Source organism: Dendrobates tinctorius, unplaced genomic scaffold (genome assembly GCF_039654945.1).
Source record: "Dendrobates tinctorius isolate UK_male_01 unplaced genomic scaffold, ASM3965494v1 ptg000082l, whole genome shotgun sequence".
In the NCBI taxonomy this organism is placed as follows: Eukaryota; Metazoa; Chordata; class Amphibia; order Anura; family Dendrobatidae; genus Dendrobates; species Dendrobates tinctorius.
Window position 1 is genome coordinate 17,586,396 of NW_027361750.1, and position 26,270 is coordinate 17,612,665.

Sequence of the window (26,270 nt, forward strand, 5' to 3'; positions counted from 1 at the left end):
AGTACTCACCAGAGCCATCATCTTTAGCCCTTCCAAAAGCTTGCAGTTCCTGTTCTTCAACCGGTGAGCCTCGTCAATGACTACACAACGCCAGTGAATGTTTCGGAGCTCGGGGCAGTCGGTCAGAATCATTTCAAACGTTGTAATGATGGCATGGAACCGGTGGGTATTTTTTATTGCTCGTCCCTGGTTTCAGATAGAAGGAGCAGGAAGAATGGGGTTGTGTTAGAATAAATATATTATTTTCCCCAATATTCAGCACAGAAAACCAACATGTTTACAACGTCCTAAAGCTGGTGCTTAACAATTCGCTGCGCTACAAATAAGCCTGGCTCCGAACCGTCGGCAGTAAAATTAGAAGTTGTGGATAAGTCCGTTTCAAGCAAATTGCTACTTTCCAACTGCCTTTTAACCCCAAGGAACTAGCAGAGAGCGTGCGAGCAAGGTGGCTCTAGTAGTTTGGGAACAGCTGGAAAGTTACACATCAAGAACATCAAGTCATTCAAAAGGACCAACTAGGAAGCAGAAAACACAGTGAGCGGGGGAAACGCTAAAAATACAAGCCCCAACTCCTAATAATCGGCCCTGGATATTTTTAGAATGGCGAAGGCATTCATTTTCTCCAGCATGGACCATGTTCCTGCTTATTTCTAGAACACAAATTGTGGCTCTTTTCACCACAGCTATGTCCTACGAGAGCAGTTGTCTAGGAAGCAGTATAATCTACTCTTCATGGTGGTGTTGTCTGGCTTATTGCTTTGATACACTGATCTGTGGCCTTGCACACACACAAAGCCAGTTGATCTGAACACAATTGTACCATTATCTAGCCATGTCCTTTCAACATTCTGTAAAAGAGTAGAAATGTGTATGGGTTACATTTTACAAAAGGTGAAAAGAATCCATCAGATCCAGAGTTTATTAAAAAGGCACTTCACTGAACATTGAACAGCCATCAAGTCATTTTTATTAGCCTTTTTTTTTCTTATTAAATAAAAATTGAAAAAGAATAAAGCTCTGTTCAGTTTCCATTCTTCTACCAACCTGTGCATCTTTAAAGTACATTTCATAGAGTTGTATGGTTTTCCTGCTTGCTTGGCTTCCATGATACACGACCACATTCAGCTCTGTCCATGTGCGAAATTCTCTCTCCCAATTTGGGATTGTAGAGAGCGGAGCTATGACCAAGAACGGGCCATGGATCCCTTTTAAGTAGATCTCATACAGGAAAGTGATCGACTGGATGGTTTTACCCAAGCCCATTTCATCGGCTAAGATGCAGTTTCGTCTAGATAGAAAAGATTGAAGAGTAATTGTACTCAGTAGCTATACAGCACCGTCCCATCATATGTTCATGGAGCAATATGCTAGCATCCAACACAGGCTTAAAGATCAGCCGAGCGCTGCCCTCTGCAATCTCTGGCGCTGTTATAAAGGGACTGTCAGCACAGAATGACTGTTCAAACCAAGCACAGGAACTCGGTGCATTATGGTGTGGCCAAACATTCAAGTGCACCGTCCCACCTGCTTGTTTCCTCATCTATTTTCGCTGAACAGTCATTCTATGCTAACAGTTCCTTTAAGTAGGAATAGAGAGACTATGCTTATGATGGACCTCCACTCCATTAGGCTTTACAGAGTGGGTGAGGGCCACGGACCCCCATAGATCAGAACGCTATCCTTTGGAAAACAAAGGGCACTGCACCATACACAGAGATAGTATCAGCTTTGCAGAGGAGATTGCCATTGAAATTTAATCCAGAAAAATAAGCAACGTAAACTGAATGGTGCGACTGATATTTGACATTTATAGCCTGTTACTTCATGCTGCAAATTTCGCCCCTTTCCATAGTGATAAATCTGCAGCACAGATTGTGCCGTTACAGATTTGTTGAGGATTTCCTTATTCTCGTGGACGTACATGAAATGTATGGAGTTACACAAACCATTCAGATCCCATTGTGTGCCAATGCCCACATAGGATGTGATCTCGCTGGAAGAGAAACCCTACATCAGTAAAATACCGATCTTCATTCAGCCTACTACCCTGCAGTTGGTAAACTAAGCAAGGCCACACACAATTTCTGTGATTTATGTTATATCTGCATAACTGGAAGCACAAGATGTCTGCGATGGGTTGTGTACCAAGCAGTAGGACCACAGCGGTGGATGAACTATATTTCCCATGATCCTTGGCGCAGAAAAAAAAGAAAAAGGCAAATAAAGGACGCATTTCCAGGAACCAGTCACACATGGCACATATATTATGGCCCAGTTTATTACTGTACAGAAGGAGTGGGGAAACTGGCCTTCCAGATTGGAAAGTATGCCTCATCGTTCAGCAGCTGGAATAGCGCACATGTAAAGCAGCGATGATGTAGTGTTGTGTGATTCGGGGTTTTTGTAAGCGACTGAACATGCCCCCATTACATGCCTGTGTACAGGCTGGGGGGATTCATAAGATGGGGGGGGGCAGCTGCTTTGTGCTCCGCTGATTAACACAACCAGAAAATGCACACTACAGACGCTCGAGGAAAGGGTTAACACGGCTATATCGGCATAATGCTGCGTCTAAACATTTTCCAGCATTCACACAAAGCCAGAGGTTATAAAAGATCTGAGCGCAGTAAAATATGGTTTTCCACATTTTTTTTTTTTTTTTATAGAGTATAAACTCCGGTCCTAAGATGCCAATAAAAATCTGTAAGGTTAAACTGTGCCATGAAACAAAGCCATTAAAGTTTAGTAAAGCTACTGCTAGGAGAGTGGGAAAAATACTTACGTGTTGTACCAATTGAACAGCAGCCAGTTCACTCCCTCCAACTGGTATTCCCTGAGACTGTTATTGTTTTTATACTCCCTGGAACTCTCCGATTTCTTCCACTCGTCGGCAGGAGGTCGCTCCTGTTTCAAATGCAGTAAATCCCATTAGTGGTTTTCCGAAAGACCACATAACTGAGCTATTTTCAAATAAAAACACTGGTCGGCTGTGCCAATTCTTACCACGCGCTCTGTTTCTGGCTCCCTGCTCTGGAGTTTCTCAAATTCTTCAATCTTTGCTGGATCCAAGTCCTGCTTCAGTTCCCATGTACTGTCCTCGTATGCAAGGGAGCACCACTTCACCAAGTAGTGAGTAATTGGCTTCCGGAGACAAGACGGAGGTGTTAAAGAAAGGACAGTGAAAATCTATATACATGGCAACTTTATCTCTATGTTAAAGGGGATATCTTGGACTTAAAATAAAAAAAATTATATATATATATATATATATATATATATATATATATATATATATATATATATATATATATATATATATATATATATACACCTAAGAATTAACAGACATGTAGTTGCTAAGAGAGGCAACCATCTGCATGTTGTACCCGGCACCGGTCATTGAGCACGCCTGCCAGAGAGTCAGCTGCTCACCGTCAACAATATGCAGTTTCTTTTCCTGTTGACAGGGCGGGACTACTAGCATCATGCTGATTGACAGCCGAGCTCCCCCCATTAGGCAGTGGAGACCCAGCTGTCAATCAGCATGACACCAGTAGTCCCGCCCTGTCAACAGGAAGAGAAACTGCCGCTGTGTTGACGTGAATCAGCGGAATTCTATGACCGCTCTGTGGTGGTGGCGAATAGCGCTGGGCAACATAGGTAGGTAGGTAGTAACTAGCAGCCCGTTAGTGCTGGATACTCCTATTAAAAGAATAAATAGACATCTTTGTTTTTTTTCTTTTCAGACAGCTTTATTTTCAAATGTAGTGAGGCTACGTTCACACACCGTATTTTCGGTGTGGTCTGGGAAAAAAAAAACAAAAAAAAAAACACAACCTTACATGGACAGCACATGTGGATCAATATAGCATCTAACTTCTATAAATACACTGCAATTCTTAACACTGGAAACGGTTTTTGTTCTTGTAAACATTAAATCGCTGCTAGCATATATAAAAAAATGCCAGACAGATGACAATATAGATGATTTCATCATTTTTTTTTCTGGATGGAGAGCGGATGATTTTTTTTTTTGTACACTTGTGTGCACTTAGCCTCCTAACAAATTAGTTACAGATAACCATAATATGATCATTTTATATGTATATATAAAACATTCGGTCGTATTGCTTTGGACTGGCTTCACTGTCACCAGGATTTTGCTAACTCATCTGAACGCAGCATAAAACCTTCATTGTAAGTGAACAGCACACAGCCTAATAAATGGCATCCCTAAAATCAGTGTTTCAGCCGCTATCTCCTGCTTTCTTCAGATTACATAGGAAAAACCTGCTGACCGATTTCTTTTTATGTCCAAAAGGACTGACTGAGTACAAACCAACAACTCAAAAACCCTATTTTTCAGCTGTGAAATTCTGGACCATGTGGTACATCCACATGGGCTTTATCTACACCCTGGATCATTCTGGGGATTATTTGGATTTACTACAGATTTTACCTATATGGAAAATCCATAGCGAAATCAGGAGTTTAAATAAACATGTTAGGGATTTCACATCTACGACCCCAGTCCACCTCGTCCGCACTGATGGCACTGCACAGTGCAATAGATTTTCAGGTTGTAGATGCATGGAGGAAAATCTGCCGAGATCCAACCTGTGTGACCATAGCCATAATTAGGAGCTGTATATTGCAGCTCGGTCCTATCTGACGAACAGTGTTGCAATACCTGGCATGGCCCATAGATAAAGGGGAGCACTGTTTCCTGAATGAAGCAGCCATGTTTTAGAATTTCACAATGCTTTCCAATATTAACTTACATTTTCACATTTCTGGTTAGAAGAAAAATTAAACAATGTGATCATTTCAATTCATATTTTATAAGGAAAATTTAAAAAAATTCCATTAAGACCATCCTTACCTCTCCCTTCTCGTCTGTGCTATTGGAGATGTCAAGTATCCGATCAACTTCCACATAGTCGGGATTAAACAGATCATCTTCAATCTGTTGACAAACAGGAAAATCAGAGTCTTATTTACTGGGCTCCGAAGGGAAAACCTTTCTGCACCAAGGACATATTTGTGCCTATAGGGTCACAGAAACACGGAAATCTGACTCAACAACCTCAAACATGCTAATTGAAATACTACAATTCTGCAGGATTGCTCCCCGTGAGGGTAAGAGACTCCTCAGACTTTGTTAACTGGGCCTCTTAATTACTGTGTGAAACCTTTTACAGCAGGAGAAAGTTGAAGAATATTTTAAATGAAGTGTGAAATTACAATTCACTAATGAGCAATCGAAAAGGGCTTATAGCTCACACCGTTTCTCGAAATCTACAGCTTGCAAGAGCGCGGTTTAAGTGCGGGTGTCGGGTTAACCACTTTCCTGCCAGTTTATAAAAATAGATGCTGGTGCTAGATTTACTATTCCCTACTAGGAACTGCGGGATCTCAAGGATGTCTAATTTGATAAATTATTATTATTATTATTATTATTTATTGTTATAGCGCCATTTATTCCATGGCGCTTTACATGTGAGGGGGGTATACATAAAAACAAGTACAATAATCTTAAACAATACAAGTCATAACTGGTACAGGAGGAGAGAGGACCCTGCCCGCGAGGGCTCACAATCTTCAAGGGATGGGTGATAATACAGTAGGCGAGGGTAGAGCTGGTCGTGCAGCGGTTTGGTCGATCGGTGGTTACTGCAGGTTATAGGCTTGTCGGAAGAGGTGGGTCTTCAGGCTCTTTTTGAAGGTTTCGATGGTAGGTGAGAGTCTGATATGTTGTGGTAGAGAGTTCCAGAGTAGGGGTGATGCGCGAGAGAAATCTTGTATGCGATTGTGGGAAGAGGAGATAAGAGGGGAGTAGAGAAGGAGATCTTGTGAGGATCGGAGGTTGCGTGCAGGAAAGTACCGGGAGACGAGGTCACAGATGTATGGAGGAGACAAGTTGTGGATGGCTTTGTATGTCATGGTTAGGGTTTTGTAATGGAGTCTCTGGGCAATTGGGAGCCAGTGAAGGGATTGACAGAGGGGAGAAGCTGGGGATAAATGCAGGGCAATCATATTTATGCATTTGACAATCATCGTGTATTAAAAATGGGAGAAAAAAAGAGAAAAGTCAGACCACTACTGGCCCTTTAAAGAGGTTTTCCCAATCTCAGAATTTTGGGATATCACTAGAATATTCCCACATTAGAGACGAGCAAAAAGATGTGCAACACCTGGACGAGAGGCCTCCAGACCAGAGCACTGCAAACCTGTATGTATTATAGGGATCCTCCACACTTCTTCTAATGGGTAGGCCACCATCACTATGTTGTGGCATTGTGCAAGCATGAGGTTTTAGGGGGCTACTATTTAGAAGAGGGTCCAGGGATGTTACAGATAATAGAATGTTCGCAGTCCTGTGGACCAGCGGCCACTCACTGCTGGCATAGCTGCTGGAAGCCAACATTTTATGTTTATGGTGGTCCAACCACTGGGACGCCTAATGGTCCTGAGTAGAGTTGAGCAAAACGGGTTGGTCAAATTCAAAAATAGCCGACTTTAGCTAAAGTCGGGTTTCGCCGATCGAAAGCCGACCATAGCGTGAGGTCGGCCATGAGGTCGCCGATCAGAGCGCCAAAGTCGCGTTTTAAAGGGAATCTGTCACCCCTTTTTTGAGATATCATATAATGATATCATTCAACTGTGTGTCACATAAGGATTCTCTTAGTACTTTTGCTTCCCCCTGACCCCGCACCTTTCATGCATAAATACCATTTTTATATCGGTTCAGATATATGTAAACTGCTGCTGTCCGCTCCGATGGGCGGGGCTTATTCACCTGCTCCCCCCTCCCTGTCTTGCTCTACACAAGAAGAAATGCGTAGAGCAAGACGGGGGGGGGGGGGAAGCAGTTGAATAAGCCCCGCCCAGCGGACCAAACAGCGGCAGTTTACATATATCTGAACCGATATAAAAAAGGTATTTATGCATGAAAGGTGCGGGGTCAGGGGGAAGCAAAAGTACTAAGAGAATCCTTATGTGACACACAATTAAATAATATCATTATATGATATCTCAAAAAAGGGGTGACAGATTCCCTTTAAATAATGCTTCCAGCGCCTTTTCTCAGCCAATGATGGAGGACGCACACTGTGGGCAACGCGATGACATGGGCAGCGGCCACCACCATCTTAGAGAAGGGCATTGAAGTGATTGGCTGGCTTTCTGTGTGGTCACAGTGGGTATAAAAGGCCGTGACCGCCATCATACTTCTGCCGATCTTAGACTAGGGAGAGGTGCTGAATAGGGAGAGCGTTAGGCAGGGAGGAAGTAAAAAAATGCTTCTGATGATAGTGATTTTTAATGTACAGTTAGTGTGAAGTGAAAGGGGTGGATTTTTGTTGTGTGCAGCAGCGCTTGTGGTGATTAGGCTGCCTTTTAAGGCTACCTGATAGCTGCATTGCTGTGTGCACACTGCAGTTCAAACTGCTTTTTTCAAAGCACTCCAACTTCTATTATTTTGTTCTGGTGACTGAGTTACCGAGCGTTCATTTTTTCACACACCGTATAGCGGTGTACGCTCCTCACACACTCCCGTGTACCGCCTTGTATCAAGGACAAATAGAAGCTATCTGGATGTGACTCTGGAAAAACAAGCCGAGATTTTCCATTTTTCCAGACCTACACCTTATAGAACTGTCCGCTTTTCAAACAGTTTCGTATATCTGCTGTTTGATTACAGTCAAAAGTAGACAGAGAAAGCGTGTGTCACTCCGTATAAAAATAGACGGAGATTGACAATTTTCCATACAGACACCGTATAGAGCTGTCCGATTCTCAAACAGTATTGTATATTTGCCTTTCGCTTTACAGTAAGATCTATACAGAGTCAGCGTGTGTGTGACACTCCGTAAATATATATACAGAGACTGTTAGTTACACAAAAACCGCATACAGCTGTACACTTCTGATACAGTTCCGTATATCTGCTTGTTGAATTACGGTCAAATACATACTGGGAGAGCGTCTGTGACTAACAAAATATATACGTAGCTTTAATTTTTTAAATACACCTTACACAGCTGGACGCTCCTCATACAGTACCATCTCTCTGCTGGTATTTTTGGTACATTTTCCCAAACATGAGGAAGTATGGTGGAAGAGTCCGCGGACATGGGCAGGGGGCCGCAGCTGGTACTGATGGTGGTGGTGCATCGGCTGGTTCTGGCAAAAGCACAATAGCAGCCAAGCCAGGAGGTGTTGAGCCTGCGTCATCGTCTGGCCCAAGAAGGCCTGTAAGGTTCCCTTTTCTTGGAGTAGGAAAACCGCTTTTAAAGCAGGAGTATCAGGAACAAGTTTTGGCGTACATTCCCGGAACAGCCACCAGCTCTATTGCCTCCTCTTCTGAACGTTCGAAACCTGCAATCACGGAGTCGTCAGTGCAGGGTTCTGGTAAAAAAAAAAAAAAAAAAAAAAAAAAAAAAAAACACACCTTTCCTTGTGTCCTTCGCCCCCACCAAAAGTTAGGGATGCGGCACCCCTCACTTCAGATTACTCTATGGAGCTCTTTTCACATACCATGCCTGGGTTATCCAGTCAAATCCTGAATTCCCCAGTCCAAGATGAATCTGACATGGAGTGCACTGATGCACAGCCACTGCTAGATGATTCTGCTGGTACATTGACCCAGAGCACTACATTGCCCTCGCAGTCTACTGAGCCAGAATCTGACCCTGATGAAACTCAGGTTCCCCTTACTATACCACCTTACCCGGTGACACAGAGGAAGGTAAAGAGGAAGGTGCAGATGATTTTGAAGAGGAGGTGATGGATGACCCAGTTCTTCACCCGGACTGGCATCCATTGGGGGAGAAGGGTGGCGCTGGCAATATTTCAGATAAGGAGAAGGATCCGCAGCAGGCATTGACATCGCAGCAGCGGTTATCTGGCAGGCCCGTAGCTGTCCAGAAACGTGGAACAAAAACTAAAAGAGTTGAAGGACAGCTTGGCCAGACTGTCAACTTAGCACAGCGTGCAAGGCCAGAAAATGTATACAATTGTAGGAAGAGTGCAGTGTGGCACTTCTTTGTCCAAAATCCTACTGATGAGGCAAAGGTTACCTGTAAGAAGTGCAGAAGGCCCTTTAGCCGAGGTAAACAAATCAGAAATTTGAATACCAGTTGCATCCTTAGACATTTAATCAACATGCACTTGCAAGCATGGATGGACTACAAAACCTCAGGTAGCACATGTGCACCTGCTCCGACTGAAGGTAGCCAGCAACGCTCCATCGCTTCCCCCACTAAGACCACCGCCACCGTTAAGAACACCACCAGCACTAAATGTGGAGGTGTCGTCGCAAGGCCAAAGCACTCAGGGAATCAATGGTTTTGCAACACAACACTGAATCTAGGCCATCACCACCAATACCATCACCAACCCCCTCTCACTGTCTGGTCCACCGCTATTTCCCCCATATGCAGCTTTCCAGTCAAGCTCACCCTACCAGACACTGAGTAGGACAAGAAAGTACTCATCCTCTCATCCGCGTACACTGTGTTTGAACACCTACATTGCCAAACTAATCTCATTAGAGATGATGCCCTACCGTTTCGTTGAAAGCGAAGCTTTCCGCAAGCTCAAGGCCTATGCTGCCCCACGCTATGACCTACCCAGTCGGCACTTCTTTTCTCGAAAAGCCATCCCTGCCCTCCACCGGCATGTGAAAGACCGCATTGTCCATGCACTAAAACAGTCAGTGAGTGGAAAGGTGCACCTCACAACAGATGCATGGACCAGTAGGCATGGCCAGGGACATTACATGTCCATCACTGCGCACTGGGTTAATGTGGTGGATGCAGGCTCCACAGGGGACAGCGGCGGTGGAACAGTGCTGCCTAGCCCACGGTATAGGAAACAATTGGCTGTAGGCTTTCGTCCCTCCTCCTCCATAAGTGAAAGCTCGTCCACAGAGCGCAGTCGCACGAGCACTTCATCCGCAGCTGGCAGTGTGGCACACGAGGTGTCCCACTATCGAACAGCTAGTGGTAAGCGTCAGCAGGCTGTGTTAAAGATGATGTCTTTGGGCGACAACAGACACATCGCGGAGGTACTGGCCGACTACTTGCAGCGACAAACTGAGTCATGGCTGGGCAGTCTACATCTTGAGCCAGGCAAGGTAGTCAGGGATAACAGCCATAATTTTGTGGCAGCCATAGCTCGTGCAAAACTCACACATACCTTGCCTGGCTCACACTTTGAACCTGGTGGTGCAGTGCTTCCTTAATTATCCAGAGTTAACATCACTGCTCCATAAGGTGCGAAGACTGTGCTCGCACATCCGTCGCTCAGCCGTACACTCAAGTCGTATGCAGAAGCTGCAGCGATTGCTCAACCTCCCCAGGCACCGCCTAATCATAGACGTTGCAACAAGGTGGAACTCCACCCTGCACATGGTTGAGAGGCTGTGCGAACAGAGGCAGGCTGTAATGCATTTGTGGGAGGATACACGGGCATGCAGTTTGAAGGAAGACATGGAATTGTCGGGTGTGCAGTGGTCAAAGCTGAAAGACCTCAGTAAAGTCCTTCAGTGTTTTGAGGAATGCACACGGCTGGTAAGCGCAGACGCCATCATAAGCATGAGCATCCCACTTATGAGTCTGCTCATGCAAAGTTTGACGCACATTAAGATCAGGCGTCTGCAGCGGAGGAGGAGGAGGGAACCTTGCTGACAGTCAGCCATTGTCTGGTCAGGGAACGGTCCTGGACGAGGTGGAGGAAGAAGAGGAAGAGGAGGAGTATGAGGGGGATGATTATTTTGGGCAGGAGGATGCTTCTCAGGGAGCAAGAGAAAATGTTGGCTTTCCAAGGTCAGGTACAGTGTTTGTGCATGACTGTAGGGATGTGGATTTGCCAGAAACTGCTCCTCCACCCACCAAGGGCAGTGCATTATTGACACCTGGAACATTGGCCCACATGTGCGATTATGCCTTGCGGATCCTAAAAAGGGACCCCCGCATTGCCAAAATGATGAGGGATGACGACTACTGGCTGGCCAGCTTCCTCGATCCACGCTACAAAGGTAAATTACATAACATCATGCCACAGGAGAACCTAGAGATAATACTGGCTAACAAGCAAGCAACTCTGGTAAACCGTTTGTTTGAGGCTTTCCCAGCACACTGCAGCGGTGCTGGTTCTCCCACGAGCCGTAGTGGGCACAATGGAAGAGGTGTTCGTGGTGCACACAGCCGAAGTGGCGTTGGAGACAGGGGTTTAATGACCATGTTGTGGAATGATTTCTCAAGTACCGCTCAGACGACTGCTAATACTGCATCGATTAAAAGTGACAGGAGACAGCGGTTGTCAACTATGGTTACAAACTACTTCTCCTCCCATATCATTCCCCTTTGACTATTGGGCCTCTAAACTGGACACCTGGCCTGAATTGGCACACTATGCCTTACAGGAGCTCGCTTGCCCTGCTGCTAGTGTGTTATCTGAAAGAGTTTTCAGTGCTGCTGGATCAATCCTGACAGAAAAAAGGACCGGTCTGTGGACCCAAAATGTTGATGATCTAACATTCATTAAAATGAACCATGCATGCATGGGTTTCAAAGGATTTTGTCCCCTCATGACACATAGATTGCCAGAAAACTGCCTCACTTTTGTCCTCCTCTTCCTCGGACTTGCCCAATTCCGCCATTTGCAGCAGCTGAATATTCAGCCTACACATCAACATATGCCATTTTTTAAACCTCCCTAACTGGGCTGCCCACCCCCACCCCCCCAAGGGCTGGGGTCAACACCTGGCGCCCCCCGGGCAAGTGCCGTTGCTCTGAACAGGTGGATGGGCCCACTGATGGCCGACGGTACTGGCCCAGGGACCCTCATAGTACAATACAGTGTCTCTGACGGTAGGGGGGCCCACTCGCCGTCAGACACACCAGCGTACTATGAGGGGCCGTGCGCCAGTACCGTCGACCACGAGTGTGCCGCCCCTGCTTAGTCCTGGCCACAGCACTTGCAAGTTGCAATACTTACCTCTTCCTGCTCCACTGCTGTGTAGTCTGGGCAGTTAAATCCTTCACAGGGACGGCCACTAGAAATTTGGTGTATTGATCAATGATGGTTAAGATGTAGCTATGGCCTGTCCTGATGGCCTCTACCTTCAGATGATCAATGGCTACCATTTGTAATGGTCGTCAACTTACAAGCAGATGCAGTGGTGCTTTGTGATCACCTTTCACAATTGTGATAGTCACAGACGTGTGACATTCCTGCCCCCATTTTTCAATGTCTCCTCTCATGCCAATCCAATAGAATCGCCTACGGCCTGTGGCTTGGCTTCTGTCTTTTGCACTCCAAAATGACAAGACACATCATGATAGGCAGTGAGGACCATGTCTACATCTCTCCCTATGATCACAATTTGATGGAGACGAGTAACGATGATGTGATCCACGCTACTGCGATAAAGCAATCCTTTCTTCACAAAGAACCGTTTTCGCTGTCTCCATAGACACAGTAATTGAGGGTCTGCATCGCCTCTGCAACATCTACAGGGAGGTTTTCCGCGATGAGTAATTCCCACATTTCTGCTAACACTCGACTTTTCGTCTGTACTTGTATCCATGTAGTTTCCACTAGCGGAGAGTCTGGACTGGCTTACTGAGATTGAAATATAAACGAAGATTTAAAAGTACCACAACACTGTATACTGTTGCACACTTCGAATACCTTTCCCTTTTTCTACTTTTTAAAGTCTGGTGTAATACATAGTGAGCCTGTGAGTGTCTGTGTCTGACTCCGGAAGTATAGATGGAAATTTACAATTACCCCTAGACTGGATACACTTGGTATGTGCTGATACAGTACCTTTGTTCAATATTTTTTATTACGGTATCATCCATTGGGAGTGAGCGTGTGTGGTTTACGCCTTCTATATATACGGTGAATCGGAGATACCAATTTTTACCCTATACAGCTTGTATCTTGTTATACAGTACCTTTGTTCGACATTTAGTATTACGGTCAAATCCATACTGAGTGAGTGTCTTAGAGTGACTACGGGACTATGTATACGGAGATTTCAATTGTACCCTATAATATATATATATATATATATATACTTCCTATCTTGTTATCCAGTACCTTTTTTCACCATTTTTTATTATGGTCAAACCCAGACTGAGTGAGCGTCCGAGGGTGACTCCGTTAAATATATATAGAGATTTCAAATTTGGCCAACACTGTATACAGCTGTACGCTTCTGATACAGTAACCTTTTTTGCTATTTAGATTCTGGTGTAATCCATAATGAGCCTGTGAATGTCTGTCTGTTACTCCGGAAATTTATTTGGAGATTTAAGATTACCCCAACATTGTATACAGTTGTACGCTGGTGTTACATTACCCATTTACAGCTTTTCATATTCTTGTGTAATCCATACTGGGCCTGAGAGTGTTTGTGTCTGCCTCCTGAAATATATACGGAGATTCCTAATGTTTACACTATACTATATATACCTTGTATCTGGTGATACTGTACCCTTTTTCAACTTGTTGTTTTATTAGGTAATCCATACTGAGCCTGTGAGCGTCTGTGTATGACTCATGAAATATATACAGAGATTTACTGTTATCCTTAGACTGTATAGAGCTGTACGCTCCTGATACAGTACCATATATCTGCTGGTATTTTGAGTCCATTTTCCAAAACATGAAGTATGGTGGAAGAGGATGCGGACGTGGGCATGGGGGGGCCACCTGGTACTGATGGTGGTGCATCTGCTGGTAGTGCCAAAAACACAATAGCAGCTAAGGCAGGAGGTGCTGAGCCTGCGTCATGGTGTAGTTCTGGAAGGCCTGCAAGGCTCCCTTTTCTGGGAATAGGTAGACTGCTTTTAAAGCCGGAGCATCAGGAACTGTTTTTGGCTTACATTGCTGAAACAGCCTCCAGCTCTATCGCCTCCTCTTCTGAAGTTTAAAAAAATGCAAGCACTGAGTCGTCAGTGCAGGCTTCTGGTCAGGAGCAACCCCTTTCCTTGTGTTCTTCACCCACACCAAAAGTGAAGAATGCAGCAGCACACCCTTCAGATTACTCCATGGAGCTCTTTTCACATACCATGCCTGTGTTAATTAAAAATAGGGCCCATCATATACTGGAGCATTCCAGATGGGGGACATCAGACACTGGAACAGCATTTACGGGGCCCATTATATACTGGAGCATTAGAAATGGGGCCCATTATATATTGAGCATTATTAGGGCCCATCATACACTGGAGCATCATCCATGAGGCCCATCATATACTGGAGCATTCCAGATGGGGGACATCAGACACTCGAGCAGCATTTACAGGGCCCATTATACACTGGAGCATTAGAAATGGAGCCCATTATATATGGAGCATTATTTGGGCCCATAAGACACTGGAGCATCATCCATGGGGCCCATCATATACTGGAGCATTGTAAATGGGGCAGATCATACACTGGAGCAGCATCTAGGGGGCACATTATACACTGGAGCATTACAAATGGGGCCCATTATACTGTATATGGAGCATTATTTGGGCCCATAACATTTAATCAATTTAGGTCAGGGAAGACAAATTTGACAGCACAGGAACCTCTCGGCTAATTTTAGAGTTTTCCCCAATTGAGGGCATATATTTAAGGCTCGGCCTATTATGTTATTACACTTAAGTATTACACTTCTTGGGTAGACCAAGAGGAGAAACCTTGAAGACTTTCCTCCGTCTGACCCTTGCTCTGGCTCTACATACAGATCTAAGTGAAATTAAATTGGTGATCAGAAGCATAGTCCCATGTGGGTAATTGTCCAAATCTGAGAAGGCCAGCCACAATCCCCTGCATAATTAGCTCTTGGAGAGATATGACCAGAATATGCATGAGTGGCTCCAGCTCACACACTACACCCACATTAACCCTTACGATTGTCAGGACTCGAAGGAAAAATAAAAATTAATCAGCAAATGACAATGCATCATTGAAATATTCGATACGTGACGGCAGCATGTAATTTACTTGGTGCCAGGCGACCTTCTGATAACAGAATCACATATGGGTGGCAATTCTAGCTAAGAGCGGCTAATTAACCTGCTATGTTCCATCTGAATTTTGCTTGTGAACCACGCGAAAATCTCCTATCACCCACTGCTAGATAGAGAATTGTGTAATTTTCCTTTAACCATCAGTAAAAGAGAGAAGAAGCTTCAGATTCATTTTACTGGCGAACTTTACAAAGAACCAGACTGAACCCTTCCTTTCAGGAGGTGCACTGGGAAATAATTCAGCCTTTAAGAGCACTGAAATCAAACAAGATCGATCAGACGAGCATTGATTTCCCTCCAAACATTCAGTGCAGACTGCAAATAAATAGGAATCTAATGCGATAACGGCGGTTTCCTAAACACCTGCTCACGGAAAATAATTACAGAGAAGCCCCGGATTATTCCTCGGGGCGAAGGTTCAATCGTAAACCATTTACAAATTAGGTGAAAACGGCAACTATTATTCTTGAAGGTGGGGGTGGGGAGGTGTCAATCATGAGATCGGGACATCCCACCATTATTCACAGTACATGTATTACTATACATTCTAGCAGGAAGCCAACTTGTATCCTGTATACAACAATGAAATCTCCAAAGTACAGAGCTCTCAAACGTATCCATACATATGGCCGTACCACTTACCTCCGAGAGGAACTTGTTCTGGCCTTGCTTGGATCGAAAACGCTTGATTTTCTGATGAATCCTCTTGTCCTTCTCAAGCTCCTCCACAGAGGCCCATTGGCAGTGCAAATAGGAACTACAGAGAGAAGAGACGTTCCCGTGACAAACATGGCATGGATGACCCAATCATATAACATAGAACAAGCTGATTACATGGGACACGTTCTGTCTACACTGCAGGTTCATCATTAAAGAAACTGTTGGGTTTTTTTTAATTCAATTTCCAAGTTCTCTGCTAGCTGTCATTGTAATTTGCATTGTATGCCTTTCAAAAGGGATGCTATTAAAAATGTACTAAATATGATCAGGCCAAGTGAAAAATGTACTATCTCTGGAGGTTTGATAGCACGGCCCCCCAATGATTGTTGTTAGAATCGGGGTTCTAAGACACACTAAGTGAACGGAGCAGTTTTGTACCCACTCAACCATGGCGGCATACTCTTGTATGGGATTGACTGCTCTACCCTCTCTGGCAGTCTCTTCAAACGGAAAAATGCATATAACTTATTAAAAAAAAGGATTATCCACTACTGGACAACCACTTATTAAATGAAAAGAAGCCCCAATAAATAATAAAAAATTAGCACACACCTCCGGGGCTGGTGCCATTTAAGTGATGTCAGCACCTTAGTGTCAGGCGGTCAGGTGACGCTGCCATGTCATGTGAGCACTGCAGCCCATCAGCAGCCATTGATGGGCTGCAGCCTTCACAATTTTGTCAGGCATAACTGTAAAGGCTGCAGCCCATCAGTGGTTGCTGTACTCACCAGACAATAATTTGGTGCCGCCATCGCTAGAACAGTTCTGGTCCAGGAGCAATATGCATTTTTTATTTTATTGAGGGCATTTTAGAATGTAAGAAGGGGGGTTTGAGTAGTGGACAACCCCTTTGACCAAACTCAAGATATTAGCGCAGAACACTGAAAACGCTCAACTCGAGAACAAATATTCTGAGATTGGGAAATCTTCACTAAGTGCAGGTGCTCACCAGGTTCGTGCTTCCCAGTGTAACAGTTGAACAAAGGAAGAGCAGAGAGCCTTCTTCCATCTCAGGGTCACTTATTGGGCTTCTTGCTGTAGTTTTGATAAACTCAGTGCTTTATCTGATGCAGCTCAGCGAGTCCTGCCAATGATGAGCTGTGTCTAGCCCACACCACTGACTGGCTGGCCTGAGGAAGGTGCTTGTTTGGTGCCAAACAGCATAACTATGAAAATTTTTCAGATACTTTCTTTAGCTATATTTACCTCCCTGACTAGAACGCAAGACTTTAATGTTTTAATGACGTAGATGCACAGAGTTTAGTATACTCTAACTTTCCAGGACAATTCATTAGCAGACAGAAAACAAGTTGTCCTAAAATTTTGAGAATCTGCAACACTTAGTAGCATCTATACTACTGGGTCACTCCCGTACATGCATACTGGGGAGATTGTCATTTACATAGTTATAGCGCATTTTCATAACTGTAAAATCTATGTAAGGGTGCGTTCATACAATAACTAAATGCAAAAATCTACGACAAATCTGCAGCAAAATCCACTCGAGTCACGCCTTGAATTTTGCTGCTGCACTTCACCCTATGCAATTCGTAGCTGCAGTATAAAATTTACATGGAAAGGAAGGGAAAAGAAAAAAAAAACAAAAAAAAACTTGCATCGATCCGAGTCTCCACGCCCAAGAGAATTTTTCATGTAATGTGTTGATGAAATTTGGCAAAATCTTATCCAACTTGTGTTGCAGTAATTCGCTGAGAATTTTAAGTCTGCTCTGCCTCGTACCCTAAGCATTTCTGCTAAGACATCTATTCTTGAAAACAAACAAAAAAAAATTGAAGAAGTCACAACATTTACTTACAAGTTCTTATACTTCACATAAAATTCTTCAACTTCTACTTCTTCCCCAGACTCCAGCTAGAAGACAGAAGGACATTCTTTAATGTGAATCACGGCTACAGGCAAGCGATGGGGAAGACGCACAGGAGCGCTTGTAATGAAGAATGCAGGCTGCGAGTCATACGGCTGACTGGTGGGATACAACTATTTGTATTAGTCTGGACGGCAGACCCCGCTCGCCGTGACTCCATGTTCAGACGGGGTAATGTTAATCACGTGCCGTATACAGTCCTAGTCACATATTACCCATTAAATCCTTAGAAATAAGAAGCAAATGTTTCTGGGGAACGCACAGCTGTCCAATTCTGCATTGTCATATCTGAGACATGAATCATTTTTAACTCCTCCCTCACCACACGCCAGTTTCATTCACAACAGCCTGACCCTTTACCTGGCCGGCTGCCAAACCCACAGCGTTAAGTAGACGCCAAGCGTACCATTTTCTCAGGCAGCAGCCAATTAGCAACTGCACTCCCTAATGCCAAATGTATTATTTTTGGCTGGCTGAAGACAGTCTTACTGCATTTTTACAATTGGCTTCTGCAGGGTGTGCGCTTATGTGTTGAGAGGAAGCAAACCACGGACTACAAAATGCTTGTGGTCTACAATTTATATTGCTTTCGTGTTCGCACTTAAGACATCAGCGAGTGCATGATTGAGTTGGATTTGATACAAAGCTCTCGCCATGGCGGTTAAGATACCAGTTAAGACATTCATTTAGGAGATGTTGAAGGACTGAGTCTGCACTTTCTCCTGAGCTGTTTTTAACTAGAGATGAATGAATCTGAAGGAAGCCAATGTGTACGCAAGGAAGAAAATTCCTGGAAAGACGCTGTCAGCCGGCATGTATTAGAAAGAGTCATGGCTTAACGGCAAAGCGAAACCGAATGTTACACAGGATTCTAGCTAATGCTGAAAACACAGCCCCTAAAAGGAACGGATTGGGGGGATTCTCCTCCTTCATTTAGTTGGGAGCGCTATCAATATTACACAGTAAGGCTATGTGCACACGTAGTTTTTTTGGTGTGCGGATTTTGGAGAGAAAACCGCAGGTAAATCCGCAGGACAAAAGTCCTGCGGTTTATCTGCGGTTTTGCACCTCATAATGGAGGAGGTGTAAAACTACAGCGTTCCTGCACCAAACAATTGACATGCTGCGGATTGTAAACCGCGGAAAAATCCACAGCATGTGCACAGCGTTTTTTAATTTCCATAGGAAATAAAGGTACTGTACAATGCAGCAGAATCTGCTGCGGACCCGCAGCTGCAGAAACGCTGCGGAACCGCAGCAGAATCCGCACCGTGTGCACATACCCTAAAGTGCATATAACACTGGTAATATCCATAATACACTTTACTGATTAATAAAATGAGAACTAATATCCCAGTAAAGTCCATTCATAGGGGTATGTGCACACGATGCGGATTCTGCTGCGGTTCCGCAGCGTTTCTGTGCAAAATCGCAGATAGTCCTGCGGATTTACCTGCGGTTTTCTCTCCAAAATCCGCACACCAAAAAAACTACGTGTGCACATAGCCTAATTCTACTTACGACGGCTGGCACTGCCATCAATCCCGAGAACCCAGAGCCCCGTGTAAACGCAGCAGTGTTTGATCATGTGCCCCGCTGCCCCATTAATGGGAGTGCTGAAGGCCAGCCAAGTGCAGCATTCTTATCTCGGAGGGACCCATGAACAATAAATGCAGCAGTACATATGATCAGCCACGGCGCTATTCACATGAGGCTCTTCAGAACCCTTGTACGTGGGAACTTACACTGTCCTGAGGTCGGACCCCCAGTGATCAGAAAGTTACATCCTATCCCATGAATAGTGGACAACTTTCAAACTTGAGAATATGCCTTCATGAGTGCACATTCATGGATATTATTTTGTATACAAAATCCCCTAAAAACGAAATCCCTAAATGTGGATATTTTACCATGAGGCTAAGTTCACACAATGAGCTTTTGGTTAGTTTTCGACGCCGCGCGTTTTTGCTGCATCAAAAACGTAACGCTTTACAGTTCAAGCAAAGTGGACGCGATTTATAGAAATCTCCTGCCCATTCGGGTTCTTTTTAATGCAGTGTAAACTGACCTGCCGTGCATTTTTCAAATCCGCAGAATGTCATTTTCTCTTGCAAGTAAGCCAAGTTTTCTGTGCAGATTTTCCCCATAAACTTATATTAGATGCAGAAAATCAGCAGCAAAAAAAAAAAAAAATTTTATTAAAGTGTACATGAGTTTTTAGTCCGTTTCCATGGCGAACACTCATCAAAAACACATCTAGGTATAGCAAAGTTTTGCAAAAGCAAAAAAACTGGAAGTATAAAAAAAAAAAAAGCAACATCAAAAACTCGATAAACCCATGTTTAAAAACGTTTAAAAAAAGCACACAATAACGCAATGAAAAACAGAAGTAACCCAATTTAAATATGTGGAGAAATAGTGCAGAAATTCTGCATCAAAGCCACACCAAAAGCTCATCATGGGAATGAAGCCTTAAAGTCAATAGAGAAAATGATAAAAGCTTAAAAGGCATCTATTATATTTTCTATTCCAATTCAAAATGAGTGAAATATCGTTTCATCAAATCACAAATGAAAATGTCGTAAAATATCCCCTTAGTGACGGAGCCAATTTGCAGTTTAATGACCAGGCCAATTTTTACAATTCTGACCACTGTCACTTTATGTGGTTATAACGCTGGAACACGTCAACGGATACCACGGATTCTGAGACTGGTTTTTCATGACATATTGTACTTCATGCTAGGGGTAAAAATTTATTCAAGATTAACTTGTGTTTATGGGAAAAAACTAAAATATGGCTAAAATTTTGAAAATTTTGCAACTTTCAAACTTTTAATTTTTATGCCCTTAAATCACAGACATATGTCATGCAAAATACTTAATAAATAACATTTCCCACATGTCGGCTTTACGTCAGCACAATTTTGGAAACAATTTTTTTTTTTTTTTGTTAGGACAATATAAGGGGTTAAAAGTTAAGCGATTTCTCATTTTTACATCAAAATTTACAAAACCATTATTTTTATTTTTTTTAGGGCTCACATCACATTTGAAGTCACTTTGAGGGGTCTATATGGCAGAAAATACCCAAAATTGACACCATTCTAAAAAAGTGCACCCCTCAACGTGCGCAAAACCACATTCGAGAAGTTTATTAACCCTTTATGTGCTTCACAGGAACTGAAGCAATGTGGAAGGAAAAAACGAACACTTAACTTTTTTTCACAAACATTTTACTTCAGAACCATTTTTTTTTTTTAAATTATTTTCTCAAGTGTAAAAAGAGAAAACTAACCACAAAATTTGTTGTGCAATTTCTCCTGAATCCGCCGATACCCCATATGTGAGGGTAAATCACTGTTTGTGCGCACGGCAGAGCTCGGAAGGGAAGGAGCACCGTTTGACTTTTTCAATGCAGAATTGTCTGAAATGGAGATCGGACACCATGTCGTGTTTGGAGAGCCCCTGATGTGGGGGGTTTTCACTGTTAAAGGCACAATTGACACCATTTTGGAAACTACACCCCCAAAGGAACTTATCTAGATGTGTGATGAGCACTTTGAACCCCCAAGTGCTTCACAGAAGTTTATAACGTAGAGCCGTGAAAATGAAAAATAATTTTTTCGCCCCCCAATTTTTTTTTCCCAAGGGTAACCCCTGTTTGGGTTCTAGGCAGGGCTTAGAAGGAAGGGAGCACTGTTTGACTTTTTGAACGCAAAATTGGCTGGTGGCGCCATGTCGCGTTTGGAGACCCCCTGATGAACTTAAACAATGGAAACCGCTAACCCTAACCCCAACACACCCCCAACCCACTTTGGCCCAACTCTAACCCTAATGGAAAAATGGAAATAAATATTTTTTATTTTTCCCTCAACTAAGGGGGTGATAAAGGAAGGTTTTATTTACTATCTTTTTTATAGTAATGTGATATAGGGTCTATCACAGTGATGTAAATGAACCAATAGGAATAGTTTCCTATTGTTGCTGGGTGCTGGCCGGCAGATCTCGGCAGGCGCACTGCACATGCGCCCACCACTTTCTCCTGGAAGAAGACGCCGGTGGCCCGGGGGACATGACGAGGGCAAGTAGGGACTCCAGAGATACAGGGGGAAGATCTGGGGACCCCATTTCTCTCTCTTCTGATGTGCGATCACATCAGAGGAGAGAGAAATTAAATGGAAAATCTGACTTTTTTTTGCTGTCGCCGTTAAACATGGCGATCGCAACACTGGGGTCAATAAACCAACCCAAATCATGTTCTCTGGGGACTCAGCTACCCCCGGCAGCCGAGACCCTGGAGAAATTCCGACTCTGGGGGGCGCTATACACTTAAACCTTGGCGCCGTTAAAAAGCGGCGCTGTGGTTTAAGTACCCGTAACTGCCACCGTTAAAAGGTGTATCGGCGGTCGTTAAGGGGATATATTGCCATAACATGTCATTTTGTTGTTCTCACCAACACACTGGAGACATTGAGTGGAGAAGAAATAATCATACATAACTTGTCATACATGAATGTCTTTGACCATGGTGGCAATGAATACGTTGCCTTCACTGACTACCTCCCTGTCAGCCTCTAGGTGAGGGCCCACCAGGGACAGCCTCTAGGTGAGGGCCCACCAGGGACAGCCTCTAGGTGAGGGCCCACCAGGGACAGCCTCTAGGTGAGGGCCCACCAGGGACAGCCTCTAGGTGAGGGCCCACCAGGGACAGCCTCTAGGTGAGGGCCCACCAGGGACAGCCTCTAGGTGAGGGCCCACCAGGGACAGAATGAAGCAATGTGATTATAACCCAAGTAAAATGACCATAACTGATGAGACCTGCTAAGCAACAGATCCTCTTAAGGATGGGGCCAAATATAGGTTAATTAAGCAGTTTCTCAAACCAAACAAAAAAAAATGTATGCAAAATATTTCTCTCTCTTTGTGTGTATATACATATTATATATATATATATAATACGTGCATGTGTGTATATATGTGTGTGTGTGTGTGTGTGTGTGTGTATGTATGCATGCATGCATGCATGTATGTATGCATGCATGCATGTATGTATGTGTGTGTGTGTGTGTATACACACCCACACCTTTATACTGGTCCTTCCTTTTCAATTTTCTACTGGTATCGTCTTAAAAAAATTGCATTTGTGTATATAGAATACTGTTTCTTACTATGGCCAAAGAAAGAACTGGCACCTTCGGTACACTCCAATAATAAGAGGTATTGGCGGCAATTGGCCAAGTTTCCTGCAGTCATATATAAGGCACTAATATAGGAGCCTATGCTGGTCTATGAAACGTTGAAAAATATTACTTAACATCTGCACACTGAAAGGGTGTTGAATAAGCAATGAATATTATGCAAGGGAACAAAGTATATATAAGAGGTTTGTTGTACTATCCAAGCACTTGATTAAATCACATCTGCCAAGAAGAACCTCCTCCCTCTCCACTTCTAGGAAAATTCTCATCATTTCCTGCTGAAAATACATTTTCCTATAAATCTGAGAAAGGCCTAATCTTACTAAACATTAGTCAAAGCATTGCACTAAAAGTAACATACTAGACTATAAAACAGACGCCCATCGCCGATTAGTCAGATTACTTCATTACACTCAAAAAACTGTAGCGTTGGATGGGAGGGAAATCGCAACTGTAAACGGTCCAGGCACAAGTGTTTGTTGCTTGTTTGTTTTTTTTTTCTACTTTTTAGACTATGTGCCCACGTTGCGTTTTAATCCAGACACTCAAAACCGGACTCCTTCCCAGAAATCGCGCAGTTTTTTCCGTGCGATTTTACCGCGATTATGTTCGCATGCGATATTCAAGCACTTTCCAAGCGATTTATTTTTTATTCTTTTTTTTACAGGGGTATGGTACCCAGGGCCTGGAGGACAGTCTCCTCTCCTCCACACCGTGGGTACCAACCACACATGAGATGCTTAATTTCGCGCATGGTGGGCATAGCCACATGCGGGAAGTAAGCGATTCTCATGCATTCCTATGGGTGCGGAATCGCGGCAATTCTTTGCGATTCCGCACAAAAGAATGAGCATGCTGCGATTTTTTGCGCGATGCGATTCCGCCGCAGAAAAAAGCGCAGCATTAGCACAGCATGTGCGGAATGCATGGGGTGCGTTCTGTACAAGATTTTTAAACTTTCTCGCAGCGTTTTCGTGCCGAAAATAGCGGCAAAAACGCATCGTGGGCACACAGCCTTAGGCTTATTCTTAAAGAGCGGTTTTCTTTACCCTTCAAGCAAAAATTAACATAGCAGCTCATCACTGAGAATTCAAGACAGACTCACCTGTTTCTTTGCTACACGACTGCTCATTATTTTCTCCACAACAGGTCCTTCCGCATCTAGAGACTCCTAAGGAGGGGAAAAAAAGGAATATCCTCAGTTACTTACAATAAAATTTCAAAATTGAAAAACAACTTCACATTTGATGTCCTAAATACATGAATCCAATGTTGAATGCACAAAGAACCAGCACCGGATCCAGTTACCAGCACCAATGTCTGGGAGCAGAGCCCAACGAATGACCTGATCAGTACAAGCTCCTGAGCAAGGCACCAGGTGACCAGAGAAGATCAGTACCAAAATAAAAAAAATAAAAACCAGATGACTTCAAATATGGAAAGGATTGGTCCTCTATTGTCATATGAATCAACAGTGGCAGATTGGCTGCAGGGCTCACGTGACATACTAATGTTACACTAGCCCCGGGGGGGACTTGGCATTGGAATGGCATCAGCACCAAAGCAGCTTACAGGCAGTTATTTTACATGGGGACAAATAGTAACTGGGAAGGGGTTGTCCAAATATTGGACAACCACTTTAAACCTTCCAACAAACCGATAACTAGCACTCATGTTTCGGGCCGAGTGTGCCTGTCTTAATAGAGAGCAGGAAGTAAGCTGCTTCAAAGTAGAACAAAGGATCGGGCTGGGTGAAATTCAACATGTCCGATCATTCTTTCCATCAACATCTGCCATATCTCTGGTTTCCAGTAGCCCTGTTAAAATTTTAGCACATTTTTAATTACTGTGATCCCTGATCACATGGGTTGTGGCTGCCCCTCATATGCTGTGTCAGTGTCAAGACACAAAGGTCTATTCTGCTAATCAAATTAGTATGCAATACTGGAAGAAAAGGTTATGTGACTGCTTTGCAGGAGTTATGCTCTGCCTGGCATCTCACTATGAGACATTACACATGAAGCCTACTTTACAGGAGACTGGCGAGATAACGCCACTTACATTAATGGCAGGAAAATAAAGAGTAATGAATCAGACATTATAGCAGCGGTTGGTTACTAAAGTCCTGCAGTCCAGGCTGTAAAATACACCAGTGCTTTCTATTAAGGCAATTTTCTGCTGACTCAATGTTCGCAAGCACGTTTACATCAGGAATGGAAGGACGGTAATGGCTTGTGATGGTTCAAAGAACACTTTGATTCTCACACTTCTTAGTTTCTGCCATGGCAAATCCGGGCTCGAGAGAGCAACCAACATAGAAGAATGAAGAAACCCTCATTCTGTGTATGTAGTAAGAGCACGCTGTCTAACTACACTGGCAGCACTTTTTATTAATGGCCAATCCCCAACAAATACAGCTGGCCACACACAAGAGCTGGAAGTGCTCAGTCCCCTGATTTGGGCTAAATAAGGACCTCTTACATGCTTTCCACCAGCAGAGGTTGATGACGAGAGGTATTGGGCAGTGTGGATTTCACCAGGCCTGATACCTTATTCCTAAGAGGGGTATTGTAAACAAAACATAAAAATATATTCAAGACAGAGGAGGTACTGAAGGAAAAAAAAAATTCTAACCTGCTGCTCAGATTGCGATGTATTGGATGGAGAATATCTCCCGGAGGGATCAGCATCATCTGGCTCATCATCAGAAATCTTGAACTCCAGATCCTCAGTGTAGCGTTTCCTCTTCACCTGCCTGCTGGACCGCCTTTTCTGAAAAATTGAAAAAAAAAAAAAAAAAAAGTTTATTGTTTTAAGTTCTTTGAACATAAAGCTTTTTTAAGCATATAGAGCTGGACTTGCACCATATGTGCCACCAGATACAGATCACTGTGCTTGGCATCAATATGGCAGCTGACTACACAACTACCATTCCTGTTAGGATATAGGAAAAGTGGATGAGAAAAACAGGATTTTTGGGTTGCTTACCGTAAAATCTGTTTCTCGGAGCCTTCATTGGGGGACACAGATCATGGGTGTATGCTGCTGCCACTAGGAGGCTAACACTATGCACAAAAAAGGTTAGCTCCTCCTCCGCAGTGTACACCCCACCGACCGGCAGGGAATTCCTCAGTTAGTGAGAAAGCAGTAGGAGAAGCAACAGAATAGATTGGTTACAGTTGAGTTGTTTGAAAGCAGAACAATCAACCAAAGGAAGAAGGAGCTGAAGAACATGTGTCCCCCAATGAAGGCTCCGAGAAACAGATTTTACGGTAAGCAACCCAAAAATCCTGTTTTCTCGTTCGCCTTATTGGGGGACACAGAGACCATGGGACGTCCCAAAGCAGTCCCTGGGGTGGGAAACATACTTCCATCAGGCCAGCGGACTCACCACCGCAGCCTGCAAAATCCTTCTACCTAGGCTGGC

The 26,270-nt window shown here is 43.8% G+C and overlaps 1 protein-coding gene across 2 annotated transcripts in view; it reads right to left on the bottom strand.

Moving 5' to 3' along the window:
- The window catches only part of CHD7 (chromodomain helicase DNA binding protein 7), a 206,157-nt gene that overhangs the window by 47,367 nt on the left and 132,520 nt on the right, over positions 1–26,270 (bottom strand). For both annotated transcript variants that reach the window (XM_073583948.1, XM_073583947.1), the window contains 9 exons: positions 25,478–25,615; positions 23,949–24,014; positions 17,575–17,630; positions 15,681–15,795; positions 4,883–4,966; positions 3,004–3,141; positions 2,783–2,904; positions 1,045–1,288; positions 10–186 (listed from right to left, as the gene is read on the bottom strand). In XM_073583948.1, coding sequence (XP_073440049.1) covers positions 10–186; positions 1,045–1,288; positions 2,783–2,904; positions 3,004–3,141; positions 4,883–4,966; positions 15,681–15,795; positions 17,575–17,630; positions 23,949–24,014; positions 25,478–25,615 — 1,140 coding nt within the window. The remainder of the gene's footprint in view (positions 1–9; positions 187–1,044; positions 1,289–2,782; positions 2,905–3,003; positions 3,142–4,882; positions 4,967–15,680; positions 15,796–17,574; positions 17,631–23,948; positions 24,015–25,477; positions 25,616–26,270) is intronic.